The following is a 22,900-nucleotide window of genomic DNA, read 5'->3' on the forward strand; positions in this document are numbered from 1 at the left end:
TCTTTTTTTTTTGGTTTTCACTTGTATTCGTTGGTCTGTGTTTTTTGGAATTTGCTGTGATGCTTCGAGCAGGTTTAAACACATCAGCTTTGACCCACACATTGTGCTTGTGTGCTTTTATGTTTGTTATTTTACAAAAAAAACATAATTTGTATATTGTGTGTCTCTGTACAGATGAGAGATTCCCAGAGTATGGCAAGGTGGAGTTTGTTTTCTCATATGCACCAGAAAAAATCAAAGGTAATCCATTTCTTCTTAACTGAAAAGGGGAAAATGGTCGTTAGAATATTAAAAATCAATTTTTATAACTCAACAACTTGTGACTCAACAGATGTGATGTATGTGTTGGCCACTATGGTTGATTTTCCTTCATTTGTTCTCAATTCATACAATCAGTGCCAAATGAATGCTTTTTCCCCAGTTTGTGTTTGGAGTGACATTTCGTATGCATATGCTCCTCCATTTGATGTGACAGCCAATGCACCCTGTGTGAGGTCTCCGTTACCCATCATGCAATGTGTTCCTCAGGCCTGGGCCACTTGGAGAATGGGCCAAGTGTCTCTGTGGACTACAACACCCAGGACAGTCTTATCCGATGGGACTCGTACGACAACTTCCCCCACCGCTGCGAGGACACTGTGGACGACGAGCACAGTACGTCCACACAAACACACTCTCATACACACACACACACACACACACACACACACACACACACACACACACACACACACACACACACACACACACACACAGAGTTTGATGGATAGGTTGTCTCCACTCATCCATGGTTTGCTGCTTTGGCAGTTTGATTTTCTCCTCAGGATGAACTCACATCAAAGGGAACACAGTCTGTGAGACCTCACACTGTTTAGATTGTAGCTTGTTATGTTAAAGAAAGGGACTCCAGATGACTCCTAACAGTGTAGGTCAGAGATCAGGATGGTTGAAACATTGTTCTTTTAGTCATATTTTAATTATTAAATGATACTACAGGCTGTAAACTACATTGTTGTTTATTTAATCCATAAAAAAGAGGGTTTAAAAACAGCTGTTTGAGGTTTTACTGGATATTTTGTGCATGCTTATGTCGTCAAAGCACAGTGACCTCCTGGCGTCTTGTCATCACCATGAGATGCTAAGCCAACAGCAGCTGGCTCTAGCTCTATATTTGTTGTGGTGTTTTCACAGGATTTGTTGATAATAACAAATCCTGGTAAAATCCTGTAACACCATCCATATTCCTGAAAACAAAAAAAAAGATCCTCAAATACAGAAAATACTAATAAAAAAATGTTGTGATTCAGATACAAAATGCAACATTTAGTTTCACTTATATAAGTTTGACCCAATAACTAAAAGTCAGACCCCATAAATCAAAATTTCCGTTGTCACCACAGATCAATATCACTTGCTTTGATCCACTCTGCATTCCACAGCAGAGACGACGCTTCAACCACGTCCCCACCTCTCAGCCCGGTTTCTCTGAGCTGCACCCCCCCCCCACAATCACTCCACACACACACCCCCAGCCTGTCAATTAGGCCTTTAAATAGCTGCTGCAGAAATAGGGGGGCGTCAGTCGCCCTGCTACTGACTGCCCCCTCCCTAGGGGGGGGGGTTGTAACTTGAAACACCACCAAACTCAAGTCCAACAAGCACCCAAACCCACTTCCATCCGCTGCTTGCTTTTGCTTCTGTGCCAGGAGTCTGTAATTTAGGCACTGTGTGTAATGTATTCCCTCCTTCCTATTCAACTGTGATTTGATCAGTGCATTAAATGAATATCAAACACCCAAAAATACAAAATGTTGCTTTCATCTTCTCTTTGTTGAATCCCACAAATTGTACTGCATGTACTTTTTTTTTTAATTGATGTTTGGATATTTTTTTATCCCAGTGGATTACAGGCCAAAGATGGAAAACATAACATCATGCAGAGATGTTTCTTCAATAGAAATGTTTTCCAAATGTCTTAAAACATCAGAAGTATATTTTTAGGTGTATAGAATAAGTAAGTTTAAGAATAAAGACTTCTTTTGCACAACATTTCAACAACTTTTATGCAGAGAGAAATCCATACAGAAGAGACAGACATCCTAAGTTTTCTACCGACAGCAACATCACAAAGTCAAGTTTATATGTATAGTTATATCAGTAAATTCACACGGTCACAGACTACCACAACAACAAATATTTGGCATTCTTTGCATTTTTGTAATTTGAGATAACAGTCCGGCCCCAATCTAACTTTCTTTATGTCGTTTGTGAATGAGAGAAATGATGAAAAATCTCTAAGCAAAGAGAAGTAGACAAACCAAGTTGAATTTAAGTGGATACATAACAAAGCAGTGTATTTCTAGGATATACTGAACATTATAAGTGGATGATATCATAAAATATTCAGTCTCAGAGTTGGCAAGAAATAGTGGAGCCACTTAGGATAACTGACAGTCTTGCAGTAGTCCCTTGGAACCTCTCAGCGATGATGAGAGCGATGATTACTGCTGTTAATCTGAGAAACTTGCACAAACAGGAGGACGCACTCGCCCACAATTGAGTCAGAAGTTGGCAGCCATTGTGGTGCCGCATCCACTTTATATATGGGATTTTTTTTTTTTTTTTTTTTATGGCTTCCCACGAGCCATTTCATTCTTATGAACTTCCCCCAGAGAACCGTTGTGGTAATTGCTGCGTTGCAAGAAGGTCAGCGGGAATCGCCAGGATTGCAAGTTTGATCCTGATTGAATTGGCGGCGGCGTTTCGCAGCACTCAACCTCTCGGCCGGTTTATTAATTCATCTAATTGCACCGCTTGCTCTTACACTTGGACACGAGAATCCAAATGTTAAGTTTTCTGTTTTTACAAAGACAAAGAATAAAGTAGATCTTGCTTGTTTTTGGACGATAAAACAATGGGATGACAAGTAGCCAAAAAGAGATTAAAGGTGTCATTAAGGGGGTAAAAATACACAAATTATTCTTAAAATGTATTGTGAGAATGTTAATTAGGTGTAAAATGCATTTGAGTTGGCAGACCCAGGTGACCACACACAGATCCTGCATGAGAGAATAGACTATTTTTACACACTGCAGTACAGTGAACGCTAGTCACTCATCAGGTGTCATTTAAAGAATCCAGACTTGTTTATTTGTCCGACTGTTAAACGAATATTTCACCCTAGGGCGTTGATGTCTGGATGCGTCTGGGATTCATCTTGACTCCTCCTGACGCCATTTTTAACAGCAACCTTGGAAACAGAGTTGAAAGGGCTCAGTGAAAGATAGGTGTCTTAAAAGGGTCGACCAGGATTAGGAAGCTTAGGGGTTGTGTGTGTTTCATACTGATGGGGAACGTGAGGGGAGGCGTCCCTTAGCTTCCTTTAACAGCAGGTATTTGTGATGAGAGTTGCACTTAAGCAGCTGTTGAGATGAGAATGCATGTAAATGTATGTGTGCAGCAGTGTTTTCTTTTTCCTATATGAGCATGCCTATAAGTTTTTAACGTGTGTGTTGGTCTTTGCAGGCTTTTATGTGGCGTGTGTGAGTGTGTGCATGCAGCGCACCTTGTGTTTGTCGGCTTGCCTTTCCTCCACTAATAGCCCTGTGGTCTGGCAGCTGACGACCCCCGAGGTCAAACCGGTCAGAAGGCCACGGTTTGGGCCACAGAGCAGCCGTAGAGCTACTGCACAACTATGAAAAAAAAATCCTTTTAAAAGGTGACACATGTATACTTTTAACATCAGAATATTGTTTATTTTAAGACAGTAGCAAGAGTGCAGCCTCCGGTTTAGCAGGATATCTGTTTTTTTGGCACAAACTGAGATGTGCTATGTGGTATAAAACAACAAAGATTGTGTGTGTGTGTGTGTGTGTGTTCCACTGTCTGTGTGTGGTGTACAGTAGGGCAGCAGGCCCAGTGACAGCGCAGGCTTGTCTTCCTTGTTTACCGCCCTCCTCCCATATTTGGCTGGGGCCGAGCCCTGAAACATGTCTGGAATAGCTGGATAGAGACGGACAGAGAGACAGAGATAGAGACGCAAGCAGGCACAGAGAGTGTAAAAGAGGCAGAGAAGACTAGACTTTTGCAGTTTTCCGACAGCAAGTAAAGTCTTTTTTTTGTACATTAATGAAATTTGAATGAAGAAAAGAGGAAATAGAAGGAGAGAATAAGGAATGAAGTAAAATTGAGGAGAGGAGAGCAGCTCAACAGCATTGGTTGGTGAGTACTTTAAGGCCCTAGAACTACAACCAGCAGCTTTCTTTACAAGTTAGAAAGAAACCTCTGTCAAGTTGAAATGGTGATGTGTATCTGCCTGTAACATACAGTCAATTCAAATATTTTCAAATCATGCAAAAGGAATAACAAAATGAGTTATGTGTGCAACATTTGATAAATGTTCCCTGTCAAATTTATGCAAGTTTTATTCTTTTTAAATGCTGTTTCCTCTTTCGGTCAGATGAAATGACAAGAGTACAACTTGTGTCTTCAGATTTGAGAGACTTGGTTCCACAGACTCGAGAGTCTGTTTGTCTGTTTATTGCGTTTCCATGTCAACATGGTTGCATCCTGTGTGTTTGGCACCTATATGGCAAAATGAGTCATGGAGCGAGCAATTTGTGTGTGGAACATTTTATAAGCGGGCTGCAATTTGGGTACACCAAAACTATTAAGGACCTTGGTTGGTGACTACACTAGAGAGCACGGACTGAAATATATTGAATGGACTGTAGGATTTGTTTGACAAAGTGTTCTGGAGTCAGTATTTGAAAATGTGCAACTTTTTGTTTGCTTATGTGCAAATATTTGAGGTACTTGTGTATGTTTTGTGGGTGCTGCAAGGCAAGTTTCCATTCATGTGACGTGAAGTGAAGTGGACACTCCAAAATGAGATATGACTGAAAAACGTGGCATCCTCTGGCACAAATTACGAGAGAGCAGACGATTTATGTCACCGTCTGACAAAATATTTGCTTTACATCTAAGATTTAGAGCATTTTTAAATAAGATCATCATTTGTTTTACAGTCGGGTGAAGTTAAAATGTTGCAGCTGTTTTTGAATTGATTTTCTGAAGCACCCTAAATCTGCAGAAATGGAGAGCAGTCGTGTGTTTGAAAAGCGCCCTGTGTGTGTCTTGCATGAGCACATAATGCTTCTAGTTAGACCTCTTGCTGACAGCACGGTGAGCTGTAGTAGCAGGTTCAAATCCAAGCTCTGGAAACCCTGCTGAGCCTGTCGTCATCTCTTAATGCCTCCTTTCTCCTACTGTCTGCAGCGATGTCTCCATATGGATTCCTCTCCGTCTCTCCTTCTGTCTTCAAGATCTGCTCACTTTCTCTTTCTCTTTTTCTATAATGTGTCTATTATTTTGATGAAAATTAGATAAGTTTACCCGATGTTCACACACAGCACAGCTGCTTTCTGCATTTTCTTGATTTTGCATTTGTAACCTCACATTCCTCCTTTTTTGTGCTGTTTAAAAGCTGTACAGTATCAACACATGCACACTTATATGCTTTAGATTGTTATTGCCCCTCATTTGCACACAGAGGAAACACAGCACTCACAGTGGGTAAAAGATTTCTGTCTCTAAGAGTTAAACATGGCACCCCGAAGCTCTCACACAGAGAGAGATGACAGACTGGCATCCATGTAGACGGTAGCCACATGCACTTTTATGACAGCTACTGAGCCGTGTGAGCCAGAGACAGATGCACAGACAACCAACCGCCAGTCAGTAGACAGATAGACATGCAGAGGCAGACATGCAGACCAGTAGTTTACCCTCATGTGATCCTATTGGTCCTCTTTTTATGTCTGAGGCAACATCATGACACACTGGCAGTTTTATATTGCTCATATTCAAAGATGGAGAATTTGACAGCTATTCAAAAGTGACATTTTTGGCCTGAAACTGCTGATAGCAATATTTTGTAACGGTATTCTTTCTGTGAGGATGAAGTGGTTTGACTATTTGCACAGTTCCTGCTCTTACAGATTGTTGCCCCTGAAGAGTAAAGATGGGGCCTTAGCTCATCAAAAGGACGGCGTTAATTTCAACTAATTCAGAAGCAGCACGTGGGAGCAGGCGTAATGTGTTTTGGTGCACCGAAAAGTCTACAGATATATCCGCAAGACATTTTTTTTAAAAAGTTGATGTAAAATAAAGAAATGATCTCAATGGAATGTTCTTGTAAACAAAGAAAAGTTATGTCCTCATCAAACATTGAAACAAACATTCGCAAAAACCGCTTTCTGGAAGATTTTAAATCATGCAATGTTTACCAGCGTGTTTGCATGTTACCGCTATCGACCGTCAGCCAGTGGAAACAAACAGCAGGGAATGTGTATTGTGCCTCCTGCGTCCTTGTGCGTGTGCCCAATACAAACAAATTGGGGAACCGCTTGTTTAAACATTACTCCATAGCACTACTAGTGGTTAAAAACGACTCAGGGTGCCTTTAACCTCAAATGCTGTGACCAAAGAACCAGAGTGTTTTGAGTTAAAGTAACCACAAAATGGATACTTGAAGACTTAAGATCATTTTACTTTCACTAACATGTAGAAAGTAAATAGGGCACATTAGCCAAACCACAAGTCCCCTAAAACCTATTCTACAGATCCCAATCTGCGGCTTGATTTGACATCTCGTCTCTTGCAAAGAAATAAAGACGACGTGCATCATACGTGGACCGTAGCCGGTTGTCTGTCAGATATACAGACAGTCCAATAGATAGCTTTTTATGACAGTCACTCATATGACAGACAGGCGGATGGATGACATCACCCTGAAAGCAATCTTGAAGACAGACATTGATACAGTCACGTCACGATACCTCAAACTCTGACAGCTGGACACTGAGTGATGGACGGAGCGAGAGGCAGACACGGCAAATATAAAACCGCGACAGTTTTCCTTGTGCCAGTCACCAATACACCAACCATGACACCTTTTTCACTGATGAACTGTCAACATCATCTCTTATGAGGTTGTCGCTCTTCCTTTCTCACGCTGTTCTGCAATTTAAAGGTCTGAGAAAAGTATAAATTTAGTTGTATTTTTGTCAGGAATTTGCAAGAGAGAAACATCTGGAATTGTAGGAAAAGGTTGATCTCCACACTAACGTATCAGTGACTTCCTGCGCCTGACACACTCATACACACACACACACATCCACACACACACAACCAGGTCTTTAGGACAAGTCAGTCAAACCCAGTCACCCGTCGCTGGCATGCAGACTGGCCGTCGTCACAGTGATATGGAAGCCGTGAAGGTGAATGTCTCATCCTGCTGTGAGATCCCCAATGGCACGCTGACATCACTGTGTTTGTGTGTGGATGTTTGTGCATGTTTACGCCTGCCTCTGAATGTCAGTGTGTATAATTGTAGACGAGTAACCAAGTGATAAAAAGAAGTGCGTGTCACATGATGAAAGGGTCTTTAAAACACAAATATACAGCAAGACAAAGTTACTTAGGTTAATGTGGTCACATACACAGAAACAAATCCATATAAAGCCATTTCATCTGGACTGCAATGTTAAATTGTTTTTTTGCTTTAAGATAAATGTGAAACAAGCCAATGTAATAACACTTGTTTCTGTAGTTTTACTTGAATGAATGCCTATGTGGAAATAAGATGGATTTAGTTAAGATAATAGATTGAAGAGAAATGTATCTGGGGATATTGTGCAATGATGGAAATCTTTTATCTCTTCCAAAGACTAAAACTCTACTCTGATGTTGGTCAACTTTTTATGAGATCTTAAATAAGTAGTTTGAGTAATGTATGCATTAACTTGGTCACCATCAAACCAGCATCCCAAAAACCATAGAACTAACTTTGATCATTTCTTGTTTCCAGTTCAACTTTGATTGTTTGAATACCATTTTTGATCATGTATCCATTTCATGATAGTAGCAGGATAATCTTCCTTTTTTCTGGAAACTGAGAATGTCTTTTCTTTGGAGGAATATTTTTGCAGGTCACCAGCCACTCATCCTGATCATTAAAGTTTAAATTTAAAATTAAGTTTGTCTGTGATGAGCTTTGGAAACAAATGTGTCTTTTCATCTTTGTTGTCTGGGTTCCCTCCTTACTTTTCCAAACCTCACAGTTTTACTACTCTATCTCACACACACACACCCTTCTAACCCAAAAACCTACTCCAAAATCTGAAGAGACCATTCTAGCAAAGGTCAGCGTCCCACTCTATATAGCCCTTACTGTAGATCTTTGTGTGCGTGTATACAGGGCATTTATAAACATGCATGAAATCATACACCAAATCCAATAAAACTATAATTGTATATCTGTCTCTGCTAAGTAGGTGAGAGGCCCACCATATGGTTCTGTTTATTCATGCACTTAAAAGTTAGGTGTGTTTCTATATTTATATGTGTGCCTTTTGTAACAGTGGGTTTGGCTTTTTTTATAAGGTCATCTTGTCCCCTCTAAGAGAGTCAAGCCCATATTTAAGTTTCCACCACCACTGGAAACTTCTAGAGTAGCCGATAAGAGAATCTGAAGGAAAAATCCAACTGCCAAAAAAATATATATTTTTGGTGATATATCACTCCCTTCATGAATTCGCAACTTTATGATCATAATAGATCATACAAACTTAACTAACCTCTGTTATTTATTACCCTTTAAAAACAATTTAGAGAGCCATGTGTAGGAAATCTGCTTTTATATTGGTTAATGCGATGAATTGAAAAAATACCATATACCATATATACAACTGTATCATCTGCATAGAAATATACTCTAAAATGTTTTGCAGATGAACAAATATTACGTATGTAGGAAGAACAGAAATTATCAGTGCTTTGAAAAACATTTAGCAACAGCGTCCAGCACCAAAAATGGCTTAGCGCACATGTTCACATGGCTTTATTGCTTTGTTGACAAATGGACTGTGTTTGTTAATCTCAGATGTACTAACTATATCTATGGAATATAATCCGCTTCCCAACTGGTCTATTTGATACAGCAATAACGGGGGTTGTAGCACATTGTCTATTTATAATAAACCACTGGCCACAGGTGTTTAAATGGCTTTTTAATGGCTTCCAAGGCTGCAATGTGGCAATGAGACACTTAAGTGAACACTTCAGAGAATACAGCCAAGAGGCAGGTGTTGCGTGTGTTTGTACGTGTGTGTACGTGTGTGTTAATGTGTATAGCACTGCATGAGCAATGCCTCTGGCACTTTCACAAGAGAGGAAAGCACCTGTCACATGAGAGAATATAGAGAATGGACAGGTGTAGGTCTGTGTAAGCGTGAGAGAGAAAGAGTAATGGTGAATTGATGAAAGGACCAGTATACATGCTAAATTTAATCAGCCTTTTAGTTTAAATTGTAAGTTTAAAAAAATATTTAAAAGTTTATTTTAAAGGGAAAAAGGTGTGTAAATACTACTCTAACCGGAATTGGATTCTATTGAATGCATGTGCATATAAATGAGTTGTCCTTTGAAGTACTGTGAATGGCATGCTACAGTCATTTACCACAGTAGGGGACAAATTGTTAGGTATTTGTCTTAGCCAAGCCATGGTGACTCAACTGATCTAATTTGAGGTCTGCTGCCGCTATTTATTGACACCAGACGAAAGCTATTTGTTCTATTCAGATGGCGAGCTAGTTGTTTGTGGCACTCAGAATCATGGTCTCTGGACTTAATCCCAGGCTGGAGCTCCGCTGTTCAGATCATATTTGGATGGTATCTGCATCAATGTGTTCATATTTCAAAAGCAAATCAAAGAGAGGATATGTAGAAACCTATATAATAGTGGCAAATATAAAAGTCTTTTGAAGACTTTAAAAGGTTTCATAACATTAATGGGCTAAAACTTACAAAAAACTTTAAAGATAAAATAATCCCTTTTGACACAGAAAGCATCATATATATGACATCTCCTTGAGTGTACATTTCTTTAAATGTAAAAACGCACATGCCTTGAATGTACAGTCGGTCAAATGTTGAGGTTAAAGTCCTCTGAACCTTGTTTGTACATTTCTGTCATGCCCGTCGTTGTTCGGCACTTCCGTTCTTTTCTAAATTGAGAGGATTACACCCAACTCTCAGGGCTCTTCTCTCTCAATGGTGAGAAAGACTAGCATGGAAGGTGTTTAAAGAGGTGAGACTCACTACGGAAACATTCATACTCAACCCGTGAGTCAGTTACTCCTCTGACTTTTGTCTCCGCATTATTCTGCTGGCATGCGTCCGACAGAGCGTCTGTAAAATGTCAGCAGATCTTAAATGTATACAAAAGTTGGGACCCAAGTTGGGACCAAGTAGATGTCAAGTCTTGACCCTCTAATAACCTGGTCAGGATCACATTATTTTAAATAAATGTTTTGATGAGTTTTTCTACCCAATTTTTACATTCTGCCTGTTGCCTATGTTGAATCTGGGTATTGGAAGATCAGTAAAAGTTGGTGTTTGTGGGTCTTTTAAGTCGGTGATTCACTGGAAACTTTTTAAAGGCAGCATCAGCAGCGGCAGGCACCAAAGTAAGCCACCAAATCAAAAATATATTTAAACACTCCCTGGTAATGCATTTATAATAACGACCCCCAATGCCACATCTTGAGCCCTGCTACCAAAAAACTGTTGCTCTGTTCATTTTTAGTTTCCTTATTCCACCTCGTCAAATGACAGTGTCTGCTCACCTGATTTAACTCTGGTTAATGGGGTTAACCAGCAGATGGAAAAAACTCTCACCCATGGCAAACTTGAGTCGTTTTTGCCACGGAGCCTTCAAAGATCATCTTTTATGACCGGGAACAAGGGCATTCCCTATTCTATAAAAGGTCAGAGAGAGAGAGAGAGTGAAAGACAGAGCTCCGCTGGTGGAAAATGTAAACCACAGTAACCCAATGCCTTAATAAGTAATGAAACTCTAAACTTTTTCTGCAGTGTATTGGCTTTATTCTTAAATTCACTTCTAAGTGAAGACATGTTAATACTCAAGGGTGAGGGTAACAATGAGTGAGGGGATCCCCACTGATGACGTCAGAAGGCAGGAGCGCGGTAGACATGTGTGGCGTGGGAGTTGTAGTTTATGTGAAACGACGTCGCTCCCCAGGCAGCTGGAGTGGAGGTGGCGGCAGTGGTGGAGTCCCTCCCCTGCTGCCGGGAACAGTCACAGATCATCTCAGAGTGCCAGCTCACCCCTTTCGGCGGCAGCAGCAGCAGCAGCAGTACAACTCCGCCTCGCTCCATTCAAGCGCATGTTGGTTGATGGGAGGACGTGAATCAGTGAGAAGACAGGCAGAGTGAGAGGAGAAGCTCAGAGGGAGAAAGTTCAGTCACTCAGAGCCTGCTGAAGGATCTCTTTAAGTATAGATTATAATCTGGACACCATTTGACTTTTTTTTAACTTTAACTAACTGACGGAAGAGGAAGTATTTCATCCTTTTTTTGGAGTTTTTTTGTGTTTTTTTATTGGAGGAATGAAGTTTAAAATCTGAGGGTTGATCTACTGGTAAGGATGGTTGAAACTGTTATATAGAGTTATGAATATGATTTGAAGCATTTTAGAGATGGAAATCACATCATTTAAAAATACAAAAATCTAATATCCAGGATTAAATGTTAAATTCTTAAATTCAATGTTTTTCTCAAAATCTTGTGCATAGGGATTTTGACCGACGTCTAATTTCACACAAACGAACAAAACATTGATCTACATGCAAACATTTTAATGTAATGCTACAGCAAACCTTGCTGTGTATTCTAGTAATGTTAATCCCTGTGTTATCGTAAAAAAAAAAAAAACAACCACAGACAAAAACTGTATTTACAACTTCCTTGCTTGCTCTCAAATTCTTGTTGCTACTGTGCCTGTTAGTTGTTGATGACATGGGTTTTGAAATAGCTGTGGTCGGAGTGATTCACCATCTGTCTCTAGGGGTCTCTCAATTTGGAACATCCCGCATATGAGCCAGCCGTGGTCATGTATATGTCCCGTATCACTTTGCAAATGTATACTGGATACGGGAATTACTTTCATCCTGTGAGTGTAACTGCTACCAGAGAATGAGCTGCATGTGTCATTGTTGTGTTTAATTGCTGTGTGTAACATATACCACCGGCCTTCCTTTAATTGTAGTACATACTGTATATCCTACTGTGTGCATTACAGCACTGTACTTGTTTATGTGTCCATGGGCCACAAATTAGCTATGTTTTCTTTTGAACTATAAATGTAAAAACAGCCATGATTCCCAAATACATCTGTTTCATACATACATTTTTATATGATAAAGTTGCTGATGGTTAATATTTGAATTGCTGTCATCTGGAAGAAGTGATGCACTGAGGTTTTCAACTTTAAAAATAAGGTTTTTTTATAGACATAACTGCATGGCATCCAGTGCTTTCTGAAAGCTTATAGGCTGTTGTCATAGCTAAAGTTACTTCTGTTTCTACATCAGAAGTATAGCCAAGCCAAAGGAATTTGTTTCCATTTTTGAATCCAGATTAAATAATTCCCTGCCCTATTTCCAAGAAGCTAAATTCACCAGAAAATAGATACAAATAAAATGCCATTGCAGTACATATATTAATGATGTTACATTCCTTTTAAAGAATGATTCATAGCATTGTGCAACATAAATGATATAAGTCTGACTTTGCCAGCATGATTCAGCAGCCAGAAATCAATTTGAGGACGACAGCTCGACCTCCCCCAGTCCAGCTCTGGGCTTTCGAACTGGCACTGCTCTTCTCTTTGGCTCACGCAGACCAGCTGTTTCACTGTGCTGGACAGGATCCGCCTTGGTTCACGTCAGACCATGTGGGCCTGCAGTGACGCAACGTGACAGGGGCTTTAGCCTTGCAAATTGGCTATTAATAGAGCCTGGGGGGCTGTGTTGCTGGTGGCTGGGCTACATGTTGAACCTCTGGGTCAGAGAAGATGTGTGCAAAGGAGGAAGGGGGGGGGGGGGGGTCACTGTGCTTGTGCTGTGAGTGATCCTGTCTAATGTAAATATGGCTCGATGATTGGAGCTAATGAAACCAGTCTATTCATGAAGACATTACGTAATTAAGCTGAATTTATGTTGATTTTAGTTCTTTTAAGTTTAGAATATTATGAGTATGGAAATTAAAGAACAACCAAAGACTTTATGCACTGAAAGGAATAGCAAGCAATACAAAAGGATAAAATATTTGTCCCATCTTATCCATTCAATTGTGTCTATGCTTGGAACTACATGAAAATATGGAAGTACTTTTAATAATTTCAGTTTATGTTTCTCTTTCTTGTAGATGTTGTTCACACCCAAGGTCCACTTGATGGAAGCCTGTATGCCCGGGTCCGCAAAAAAGACTCCCTGGAGGGAGTGGTCACCATCAACGGTCTCCCAGTCCATGAAAACCCCTTGACCAATGCAGAGAACCCTTTGCAGCACACCAATCACCCTCTCCAAACCACTGAACAAACCCTTCCTGTAACAGGCCACGCCGCCCTCCCTGCCGTCGACCACACCCTCTCCGTGAGCAGCGACTCAGGCAACTCTACTGCATCCATCAAGACTGACCGTACCGATGAACACAGCCAGTCCGTGCACGGTGGTGTGAACCACAGCAACCCACCAGTGACCAACCCACCACTCAGCCCTCAGGAGAAGAGAGAACTTGATCAGCTTCTGAGCGGCCTCGAGGCACCTACTCATCAACGGCAAGCTTACCTGTCCACATCCACCAGTCCAGGAGGAGGTGTCCGACATCTCGTCCCTGCACAGGTCCACGTCAACGGGGGCCACACCAGGCTCGTTGGCGCCCCATCGACAGAGGAGCGTGAGACAGATATTCTTGACGACGAGCTCCCTAATAGCCAAGAGGGCAATAGTGTGGACAGCTTGGGCACACTCTCATCCCTAGAGGGCCAGGGAACACCGGCTGACCTCTACTATCCATCAGAGACTCCCGTCAGCGGGCAGAACGACGGTCCCTACCTTGAGAGAGGTGTTCTTGGGGATAAGCTTAGTGAGATGCCTGTGCACGGAGTACGAACGCCCACGGCAATGCAAGAGCGGAGCGTAGACTCTGCATCGCCACAGGGGGGATATAACAACTACCAGAACGGAGGAGGGATGTACCGCTCACAGTCCTTTGGGAACCCACCAGCTGGCAGCCCTGAGACCAACCCTAAACTGATGCCCAGGGCCCCCGAAAGGAGTACCAGTAGTCGGGAGGCAGTTCAAAGAGGTCTCAATACGTGGCACCAGCATAGCCTCCCGGATGATCCATTTGGGCCTCCTCTTCAGTCCACCCATAGCTTGCCCCATTTCCCCACCTCAGCTTCACAGCGGGACATCGAGCAGTCCATTGAGGCACTCAACATGCTAATGCTCGACCTGGACCCGATCAACTCCCACATGTCCAAGTCCCACAGTGCGCCTCCTGGGGAAAATAACCTCAATTCATCACAGGCGCCTTTCTCCCAGACCCTTGCAAGGCCCTCATACCAAGGGGACTCTGCCATCCATGGCTACAACAACTCCGGGTCGGTCAACAACAACTTTCATCAGCCACTGCGGTCGGCTGGGAGAGTGTCAACATTGCCCAACCAGAGCCCCGTAATGGAGTCTCCAGCGTATTCTCCACAGAGGACCAACGCAGGCTACCAACACCAAAACACCACCCCAACACACACCCCCGAGCCCTACCTCCACACACGCCAAGCACCCCACCACTACCCCGCCGATCCTTCCCCTAATTTCAACCAGCAGGCACCAATGAAGCCTGTGAACTCTTACCCAAGCGGCGGGGTTTCATACTCCCCGGACCTGCAGGGTTCATCCCCTTATCCAGGCTACAGTACCTCCTCTTCTCCTCTCCCTGCTCTAACGCCTCAACCCAAGGACACATCATCTTCCTCCTTGCCTAGAGAAGAAGAGGCAGAAGAGGAGCAGCTAAACTTGGAAGGCCTGGTCGCTCAACGCATCGCTGGTAAGACTTGGCGTTATTGTCTGAAGTGAGTGAATGAATGAGGGAGCGAAGAATCAACTAACAGACAAACTTTATGAGTCAATTTCCAATGTGTCAGTCATATTAGAGGCTTTGTGTGTGTTTATATTTCCAGCCTTATCTGTCAGATAGTGTATAGATAAGATATTAACTGAATTGGGGGGGATCTGCTATTTCATTTATCAATTTTACCAATGACATACATTTTTAACCCTGAACAGAAGACTCAGAGTAATTACGATGTGTAATAGAGGTTCAGGGTTAATTTGAGGTTCATGACATGCATGAGACAACATAGCTAATAAGTAAACTTATTTTCAGCAACTGTTATGATTATTGCATGAGAATGAGACCACCTTCACAACGATCACCACATGCAAGTGCAGTATCAGTCAATGATGTTACTTTGACGAGAATAAAAGCAGAAATTATGTTTAAAGCATGTTTCAGATCAAAATAAATTTCACTTGGACTGGAGAACAAACTGCATTTAGAGTTGACTTCAGCTAGAAGCATCTTTAGCCCAGAGAGTCAAACAACATGTGAGCAGTGCAGCTTTCAACAGTTTCGGTTACAAATTCATCATGAGGTGCCACACCAGAGGAGTGACCTGTGCACATAAAATTAGCCCTGTAGCTGAAATAAAGCAGTGCTGGTGAGAGTGGAGATGGGAGGAGAGTAAGAATAGACAAGAGTTTGAAGGCTCCAGCTTCCCTGCATTGTCTGCATTCATATTTACTGTCATGTGAAATTCTATGGAAGTTTCCAGGTGCCCCCTAGTGGAGAAAGGTTGTATATTCCTCCTTTTAGAGGTTATCAGAGGTTGAGCTTATCATGAGGTTTTGTTGTTGTTGTTTTTTGCTCTGACTTTAATCAATTTTAAACATAAAACAATCATCAACATTCCAATAAAATATTATTTCCCATTGCAGCTATCTTTTAATTTTCACTTTCATTTGAGTCATTTCTGTTCTGTTTTTTTTCCTTCTCCTATTCTGTTCACTCTGCTGTTCACTCTGCTGTATGGACAACTCCTTCCCACCATTGCTTCTTCCTCTGCAACTCCCTCACCTTCTTCCTCCACCTTCCTCCTTCCTGCCCTCTATCCACCACCACCACCCCTGACCCCCCCTCCCCCCCTCGGGAACAAACAGAGTACAACGCTCGTATTCGAGGCATCAGTGACAGCATTTCACCTCAACAATCTGACCGCCATCGCTCCTATTCCTTCTCTGGTTTGTCCACTTTCCCTCGCTTTTAATTTCCTCTTTTTTTTCATTGACTTCCCAGCATTTGTAGAATATTTATTTCACTGCTTCACAACCATCTTTTAAATTATTTTATGATCATGACCTTTCACCTGTCCCTATTTCTGCTCTATTTGCTCTATCCCACTGCTCTTTTTTCTCGTATTCCCTTAATAGGTACAGTTTACCAAATGCAATAGTGATGCGAAAGTTCCACACAGTAAATATTTTTGGGGGGGGTGTTTCAGGGGTACGCTCTAGGGGAATGACCCCAGAAGTGACACAGGAGACGGGCCGACGTCGGACCACCAGCGAGGGTCAGTACCAGAGCAGCCATGACAACAGGCCGGCGGGGCATTCACCAGACTTCGCTAACAACCTGGCTCTCAACCCTGGAGGAAGACCTAGAGAGGTAAAGCATCATCTCATCAAGCCAGATTATGATGAGATGTCAGTCAGGATGTGCAGGATTATCAAATGGAAGAAAGAGATGAAAAAGCTCAATATCTCTGGGAAGGACACACTGGGATAGGTATTAAAGTTTGAATATAAATGTACTTATATCATTGAAATGGTGTTGTAAATCAGTCCAGTTTCATTTTGTGAGAATTCCAAGATCTCTCTGTGAATTGTACGTATCTTCCCATAAAATGTTTTAACTTATCAACCTTCTCACATTACTCTTTGGCCCTGTCTCTCTCTCTTTCTCTCTCTCTCTGTCTCTCTCTCTCTCTCTCTCTCTCTCTCTCTCTCTCTCTCTCTCTCTCTCTCTCTCTCTCTCTCTCCTCCCCCTCTCTCTCCTCTCCCAGGGTACGATGCACAGCTACCGGGAGGCGTTCGAGGACAGTGAGCCAGACGGGTTTGCCAACAGTCCCACTTTTGGAGGCGGTGGTGAGATTTCCCCCCAGACCCCCAGCTTCCCCGTGTCACCACAGACTCCTTACTTCAACATGTGTAGGTTCAGGGGGCCGCTCGCAAATCCTGTAAACTCTGACCTGTTTTAATCACTTTTGTCTTTTGTTTTTAAAATTCTATATCAAACTGTCTAAGAAGTGAACACAAAAGCTAGAAAAGACAGTATTACATAATGAGAATATTATAAAAACAAACCAAGAAATGTTATTTTATCCAATGTTTAATTTAAATTAGAGTCATTCTTTTGTATTTATTTTATATAGTTTAAACATAGGGGAAAAAATGGTAGAAGATGAGTTACAAAAACATCTTCTACTCAACAAAAGCAGCAATCAACAACTGAATAATAAGCAAAATCATTACTTGGAAGAGCAAAATACAAATAAACAGGTAAAAATCTAAATACAAAGATTAAATGAAGCATGTTAGCTAATAAACGAATAAATACCAACTAAAATGAATTAAAGGCACTTCAAATACATTTCTTAGTAGCAAAGGAAATGGTGTCTCTCCTCACAGTCACGAGTCACCCACACTCTTTTTGTCACATCTGCAGCTGCACCATTTCCTCCTGAATTAATCTGCACATTACTTCTCCCAATATTGACTCCGTGATTCCCTGTAGGTCCTGTACTGGTGTTATTCTGCATCCCTCCTGTCACCCCTAACGCCCCACACTCCAGGTTGACTTTAGGACATGAAGGCCCGCCTTTTTCACCCCAGGCCTCGTAATTCATTGGCTGCCCGTCCACCCACAGCCAGTTCCCGGGGAAGAAATGCAAACCGATCCAGATGTTCTCCGTGGTGACATTTTTACCCAGCTCTTTCTTAATCAGCAGCATCTCTGTCTCCGACGCTATGCTGGCCAGGTCGTGGTGGTGCTTCCTGCAGTACTTCAAAGCTTCCTCCCAAGTCTTTCTCTCCCTCACCACGATCGCATTGTAGCAGAAGAATGGGTCGTCATGGTTTAATGATGAATCGTGCCACTTAGAGTTACGCATCACACCGTAGTTCTCAGTTCCCGCATGATTTGGCTGACCTTGTTCCCAGAAAAACTTGGACACACTTCCACCTCCTGACCACATCCATTTTTCCATGTCTGAGGAGTCCCTTTGCAGTCCTATCGATATATATACATTGACGTCGGCCTCAAGCCTGTAAAGTCGCCTGATGTCATAAGAATTACTGATAGGAGCCAGGTCTGTGTAAAACAACCGGCAGTGCGCCTGAGCTTCAGTCCACTTCATCTCCCTGTCGATGTAAACGTACTTGCCAAAAGTTGCAGACAAGCTCAGCAGGAGCAGAATATAGAGGACTGTCTGATTCATCATTGCTTTGCCTTTGTGTTGAAGCGCTGGAGAGTCCTGCAGCACAGGTTCAGCAACGGGGTGTTGACGATGTATATAGTGCAGTTTTTGTTTCCTCTCCACCCATTAAGAATTTGCATTGGGTGGGCCTCTCTGTCCCTTAACCAATCTATCTTTTTGGGCAAAGTGAGAACACAAAGCTGCTCACTTCTACTTTATGTTAGACCAGATGACACCCCATTACCCTAAGACTGAGTGGCATCTTTACTCTTCAGATTTCTGATTCATTACTGGAAGAAACCTTACTGATACAAAATAATGTTTATTTCTTAAGGAAATGTAATTTACAATTATAAATCTCCATATCAGTCAGGTCATATCAAGTCCATTTTATTTATAAAATACTAAAATACAACTACTTCAAATCAAATGTGTAGCGTACGACACCCTCAGTTCTTCGACCCCCAATTCATTAAAAGAAAAAATGGGAAGAGCAACAGAGGAGGGACTGAGTAGAAATAATAAAATTACACTATGGAGAAACAGAATAACACTATTAGATGAATAGAGCGCAGACATATACTAAGAATACTGATCTAGAAGAAGAACAAGCAACCTTATTATAGGTATATTCATTAAAAAACTGCTCCTAAACCCACTCCTCCCCACTCAAACACCCAGTTAGATCACCCAATGCATTATTTCATTGAAATTGAAATAATGCATATTAGATAGCTCAATATTAAAAGACATGAAAACAGCCACACTGACTTAAAAAAACACAATTTTACTTAATACAATAACAAACATATCCTCTCATTTGGGATAAAACCCACCTTCAAACTACACTGCACTTTCTACAACATGCAAAACCAATTCTGCATTTGTTTGAGAGAAAAACTCAAGAGTCGCATGGCTGACAGCTAACAACACAGAGCAGGTGTGTGCAAATCCTGTTTTTAAATGACAAAGGAAAATAGTTTGTCATACTATCATGTTTGTCCCTTCAAAACAAATTTGAGAATTTCCATACACACCTCTTCTACTTTCCCTACTTCTTTTCCGTCTACTTCTTCTTTTACTTCTTCTTAATGTTTCCTACATGGATGAAGTTGAACAAAAAAAAACTGCCGCAAATCGACAATTTGAGTACAAAGTAAAAAACCCATTATTTATTATATTGAATGTAATGTAGCACCTTCACTGCAGTAAAAAGTGGCTTAAATGCAACCAGCCAATCTTCAGCCCAAGATACACATGTTCTTGTTCCAGCAATAATTAAAAGAGGATGCATTTCTGACCAGCTGTGCATGACTCTGTAGTTTAGAATTATGTTTCTCCTTCATATCTTTTTTATCTCATTGCCATTAAAATGAAGGAAGGGTGAAAAGGAGAAAGAAAAGGGTGTAATCTTTCACTAAGCCACATTCAGTTAAATTTCAGCCACGTTCAGCAGGGTACGACGATGATTTTGTAAAGCAGCTCTTAGAAACATCACAACCCTCTGCTGCTGTCAGCCCCGAACACACCACTGTTGCAGTAAGAATCAGCTCTGTGGCACAAACCTTCATATTTAACCCCCCACCCACCCCCACCCCTCAACCCTTCCTATGCCACCTTAAATAAGACCCCATTTGACCCGAGTCCCCAGTCTTGATATTAATCCTCCACCACATGCCGCATCGTTAATTCAATCCATCATCAACCTTTATCCATTGGTGTCGACTCATCCTGTCATAATATACCCTGCAACAGCATGCTGTGTACATTTACATCCCACATTTACATGAATGCATACTTGTGTGTTTAATATTGAGGACTTGTTGTACATTTTTCCATTATGTGGTGATGTTTAAAGCTGATTTCAGACGTGGAAACATTAAAAACATCATCACCTGGGAAAAAGATCATTCTGCTTTAGTCTTTTAGTGAATACAATACTTTCAATACAAAAACTTTCATAGAGAGCCTGATTAAGTTGTATGTGACATATTTACCCAAGTGCATCCAAAACAGGTGAATCAATCATCTCATGCATCTTCATGTGGCATCATATTGATGCTTATGTTATGCTTACATTGGTCATTCTACATATTTGCATGCTTGTACAGTTCTTATCTCTGCATCATCATCATTGTGTATGCGATCAGTAGATATCATACCAATAACTTTCAATGAAATCCTTCTTCCTCTCTCCTTGTGTTTCTGCCTGCAGCTCGCTCCCCTCCAGGTTTGGCCAAGACTCCTCTGTCAGTGGCGCTGGGGCTGAAGCCACACCAACAAGGTGGATCAGGTCAGTTTAGACACATCAAATACAGTGTTCTCCTGCTCATTTTCCCTTAAGTGATCACGTACTTGGTCTCCAGTTTACCCCTTAACAAACAGCTGGTCAGTCATTTTAAATTCTCTCAGAGATCCCAGCGTTGCCAAAAAATATCAAATATGTCAGCACAGAGATTGGATTTTGGAGTATTATTACTCAATGGTAAATTTGCAGACTCTGCTGGTGCACAGCATCACTGCATTATGTCATGGTGGATAGCTCAGTGAGCAGGCCGGTTAGTGTGTGCTGCCCTCTGCTGCTCAAAACTGATATTACTCCTGGAAATGCATTCACATCCTCCAGTTCTTCCTTTTTTGGGCTCAAGTATTGTCTTCCTTGTCTCCTCTTCCTCCACACACCTTTTCTTCTTCTCTTGCTTTCTGGCTTTTTCCGCTGCTGTCAGACTCTGATTCTAATGATGGAGATCAAGGTAAGGACATTTCGACCTGGGCCGAACACGGACACGTTTTTCCTCTTTTTGAGTCTATATGAGTGTTTTCTGCAACCGTTTTCTGTACTCTCTTTCAGTTCTGCATCCCACTTTTCCACAGTATGTCTTATGTCTGTATTTTGAGAATGACTTTTGTCCTCTGTTCCTCTGATTATCTATTTCTGTCACTCCAAACTTTTTCTTGTTTGTGTTTGTGCATCCCATCTGCTTCTGTTAACAGCCCATTTTATTTACAGTATGTCCTGACTGAACGCATTTATTTATTTGTGTGCATTTTGATGCTTTGTTTCCTTCAGATAATCGCAGTTTTGGGGACTCCAGAGCACAAGCGTTCCACTCGCCTCTCTCCTCCAGCAGCCCAATCCATGTTACTGATGGGTGAGTAGTCATGGAAGACAGTATTTGTGTTGCCAGTGCATATTTAGATTTCCACTCTTAAGCAATGATGAATTTATCACATAATCAACCAATGAATGAATCAGTAGTCTATATCAATTTTTCCTTATGAAATACATTGATGATCAAAAGTATTTTACATAAAAAATAAAACTGTCCATTGTTCCTTTTTGTCTGTAGGAGGAGGATGGGCTCTTCAGACAGCGCCCCTCACAGCCCAGTCCCCTCTTACACGCACCGACCCGCCTCCCCCGAGGGCTCCCAGGTGAACATCATGGGCGTCCACACCGTCCCCGGCAGCCCCAACACCCTCCACCGCACAGTGGCCACCAACACGCCACCGAGCCCGGCCCTCCAAAGACGCCTGGGTCAAGCCAGCCCCTCGCTGACCAGACACGCCCCTCCAGCCGGCGCCGTCCCCTCCAGCCCTCTGATCGGCCGCAACCCAAAAACAGCAGGCGCCGGCGTGCCCCCCAGCCCCATGATGGGCCGCCGCACGGCCACGAGTGGCCACAGCACGCCCGACGAGCTGGGGGCCGCGTCTCGTCAGGGGAGCGCCCAGCCGCCCTTCACGCCCGCCTTCCCCGTCTCCCCACATCTGCCAGAGAAGAGGCACATGTCCAGCGGAGACGCAGAGAGGACGGACAACAGGAACTTGACGCCCGCCAGCGGTGGCAGCACGCCCAACCTGTCTGGCACACACACACTCCCAGACGTCTCCAAGTCCATATACGGTGAGACGCAGGATGACGAGTGGTTTCTTTTTTAGCCTTCAGATTGTTTCCCTCCTCTACAGTAATCACTCTCTATGTCTCTTTTATCTAAACAGATAGTTATCCAGACATTAAGATGAATGTCAAGTTTGTCCAGGACACTTCCAAGTACTGGTACAAGCCAGACATCTCCAGAGAGCAAGGTGAGAGTCTACATGATTGTTGTGTTCTCTTTTTATCTTCTTTGTTTGTCCTTGTCTGTTCATCCTCTTTTTCTCCTCTTATCTTCTTGATTTGATAAATGAATTGCATCTGCTTTGATCTTCCCTTTTTCTTGCCTCATACTCTGCAATGTCTCTTATTTTTTGCTCTTTCCTCCTTCTTCTTCTTCTTCTTCTCCTTTCTCCTCCTTTCAGCCATTAATCTGTTGAAGGACAGGGAGCCCGGAGCGTTCATCATAAGGGACAGCCATTCTTTCCGTGGAGCCTATGGTCTGGCTATGAAAGTGGCCTGCCCCCCACCAACCGTCCAACAAACCAAAAAGGGTACAGACA

At 42.2% G+C, this 22,900-nt stretch overlaps 1 protein-coding gene across 4 annotated transcripts in view; it reads left to right on the forward strand.

Annotated features, from left to right (window-relative positions):
• tns1a (tensin 1a) overlaps window positions 1-22,900 on the forward strand; it is a 55,033-nt gene that overhangs the window by 25,623 nt on the left and 6,510 nt on the right. For 2 of the 4 annotated variants that reach the window (XM_062414401.1, XM_062414402.1), the window contains exons 14-23: window positions 175-240; window positions 529-654; window positions 13,291-14,976; window positions 16,490-16,653; window positions 17,051-17,195; window positions 20,679-20,756; window positions 21,534-21,615; window positions 21,814-22,367; window positions 22,463-22,549; window positions 22,763-22,891. In XM_062414401.1, the coding sequence (XP_062270385.1) occupies window positions 175-240; window positions 529-654; window positions 13,291-14,976; window positions 16,490-16,653; window positions 17,051-17,195; window positions 20,679-20,756; window positions 21,534-21,615; window positions 21,814-22,367; window positions 22,463-22,549; window positions 22,763-22,891 (3,117 nt within the window). The remainder of the gene's footprint in view (window positions 1-174; window positions 241-528; window positions 655-13,290; window positions 14,977-16,489; window positions 16,654-17,050; window positions 17,196-20,678; window positions 20,757-21,533; window positions 21,616-21,813; window positions 22,368-22,462; window positions 22,550-22,762; window positions 22,892-22,900) is intronic. The other 2 variants (XM_062414403.1, XM_062414404.1) reach the window with 1 other exon arrangement.

This window comes from Scomber scombrus, chromosome 24 (assembly GCF_963691925.1).
Source record: "Scomber scombrus chromosome 24, fScoSco1.1, whole genome shotgun sequence".
In the NCBI taxonomy this organism is placed as follows: Eukaryota; Metazoa; Chordata; class Actinopteri; order Scombriformes; family Scombridae; genus Scomber; species Scomber scombrus.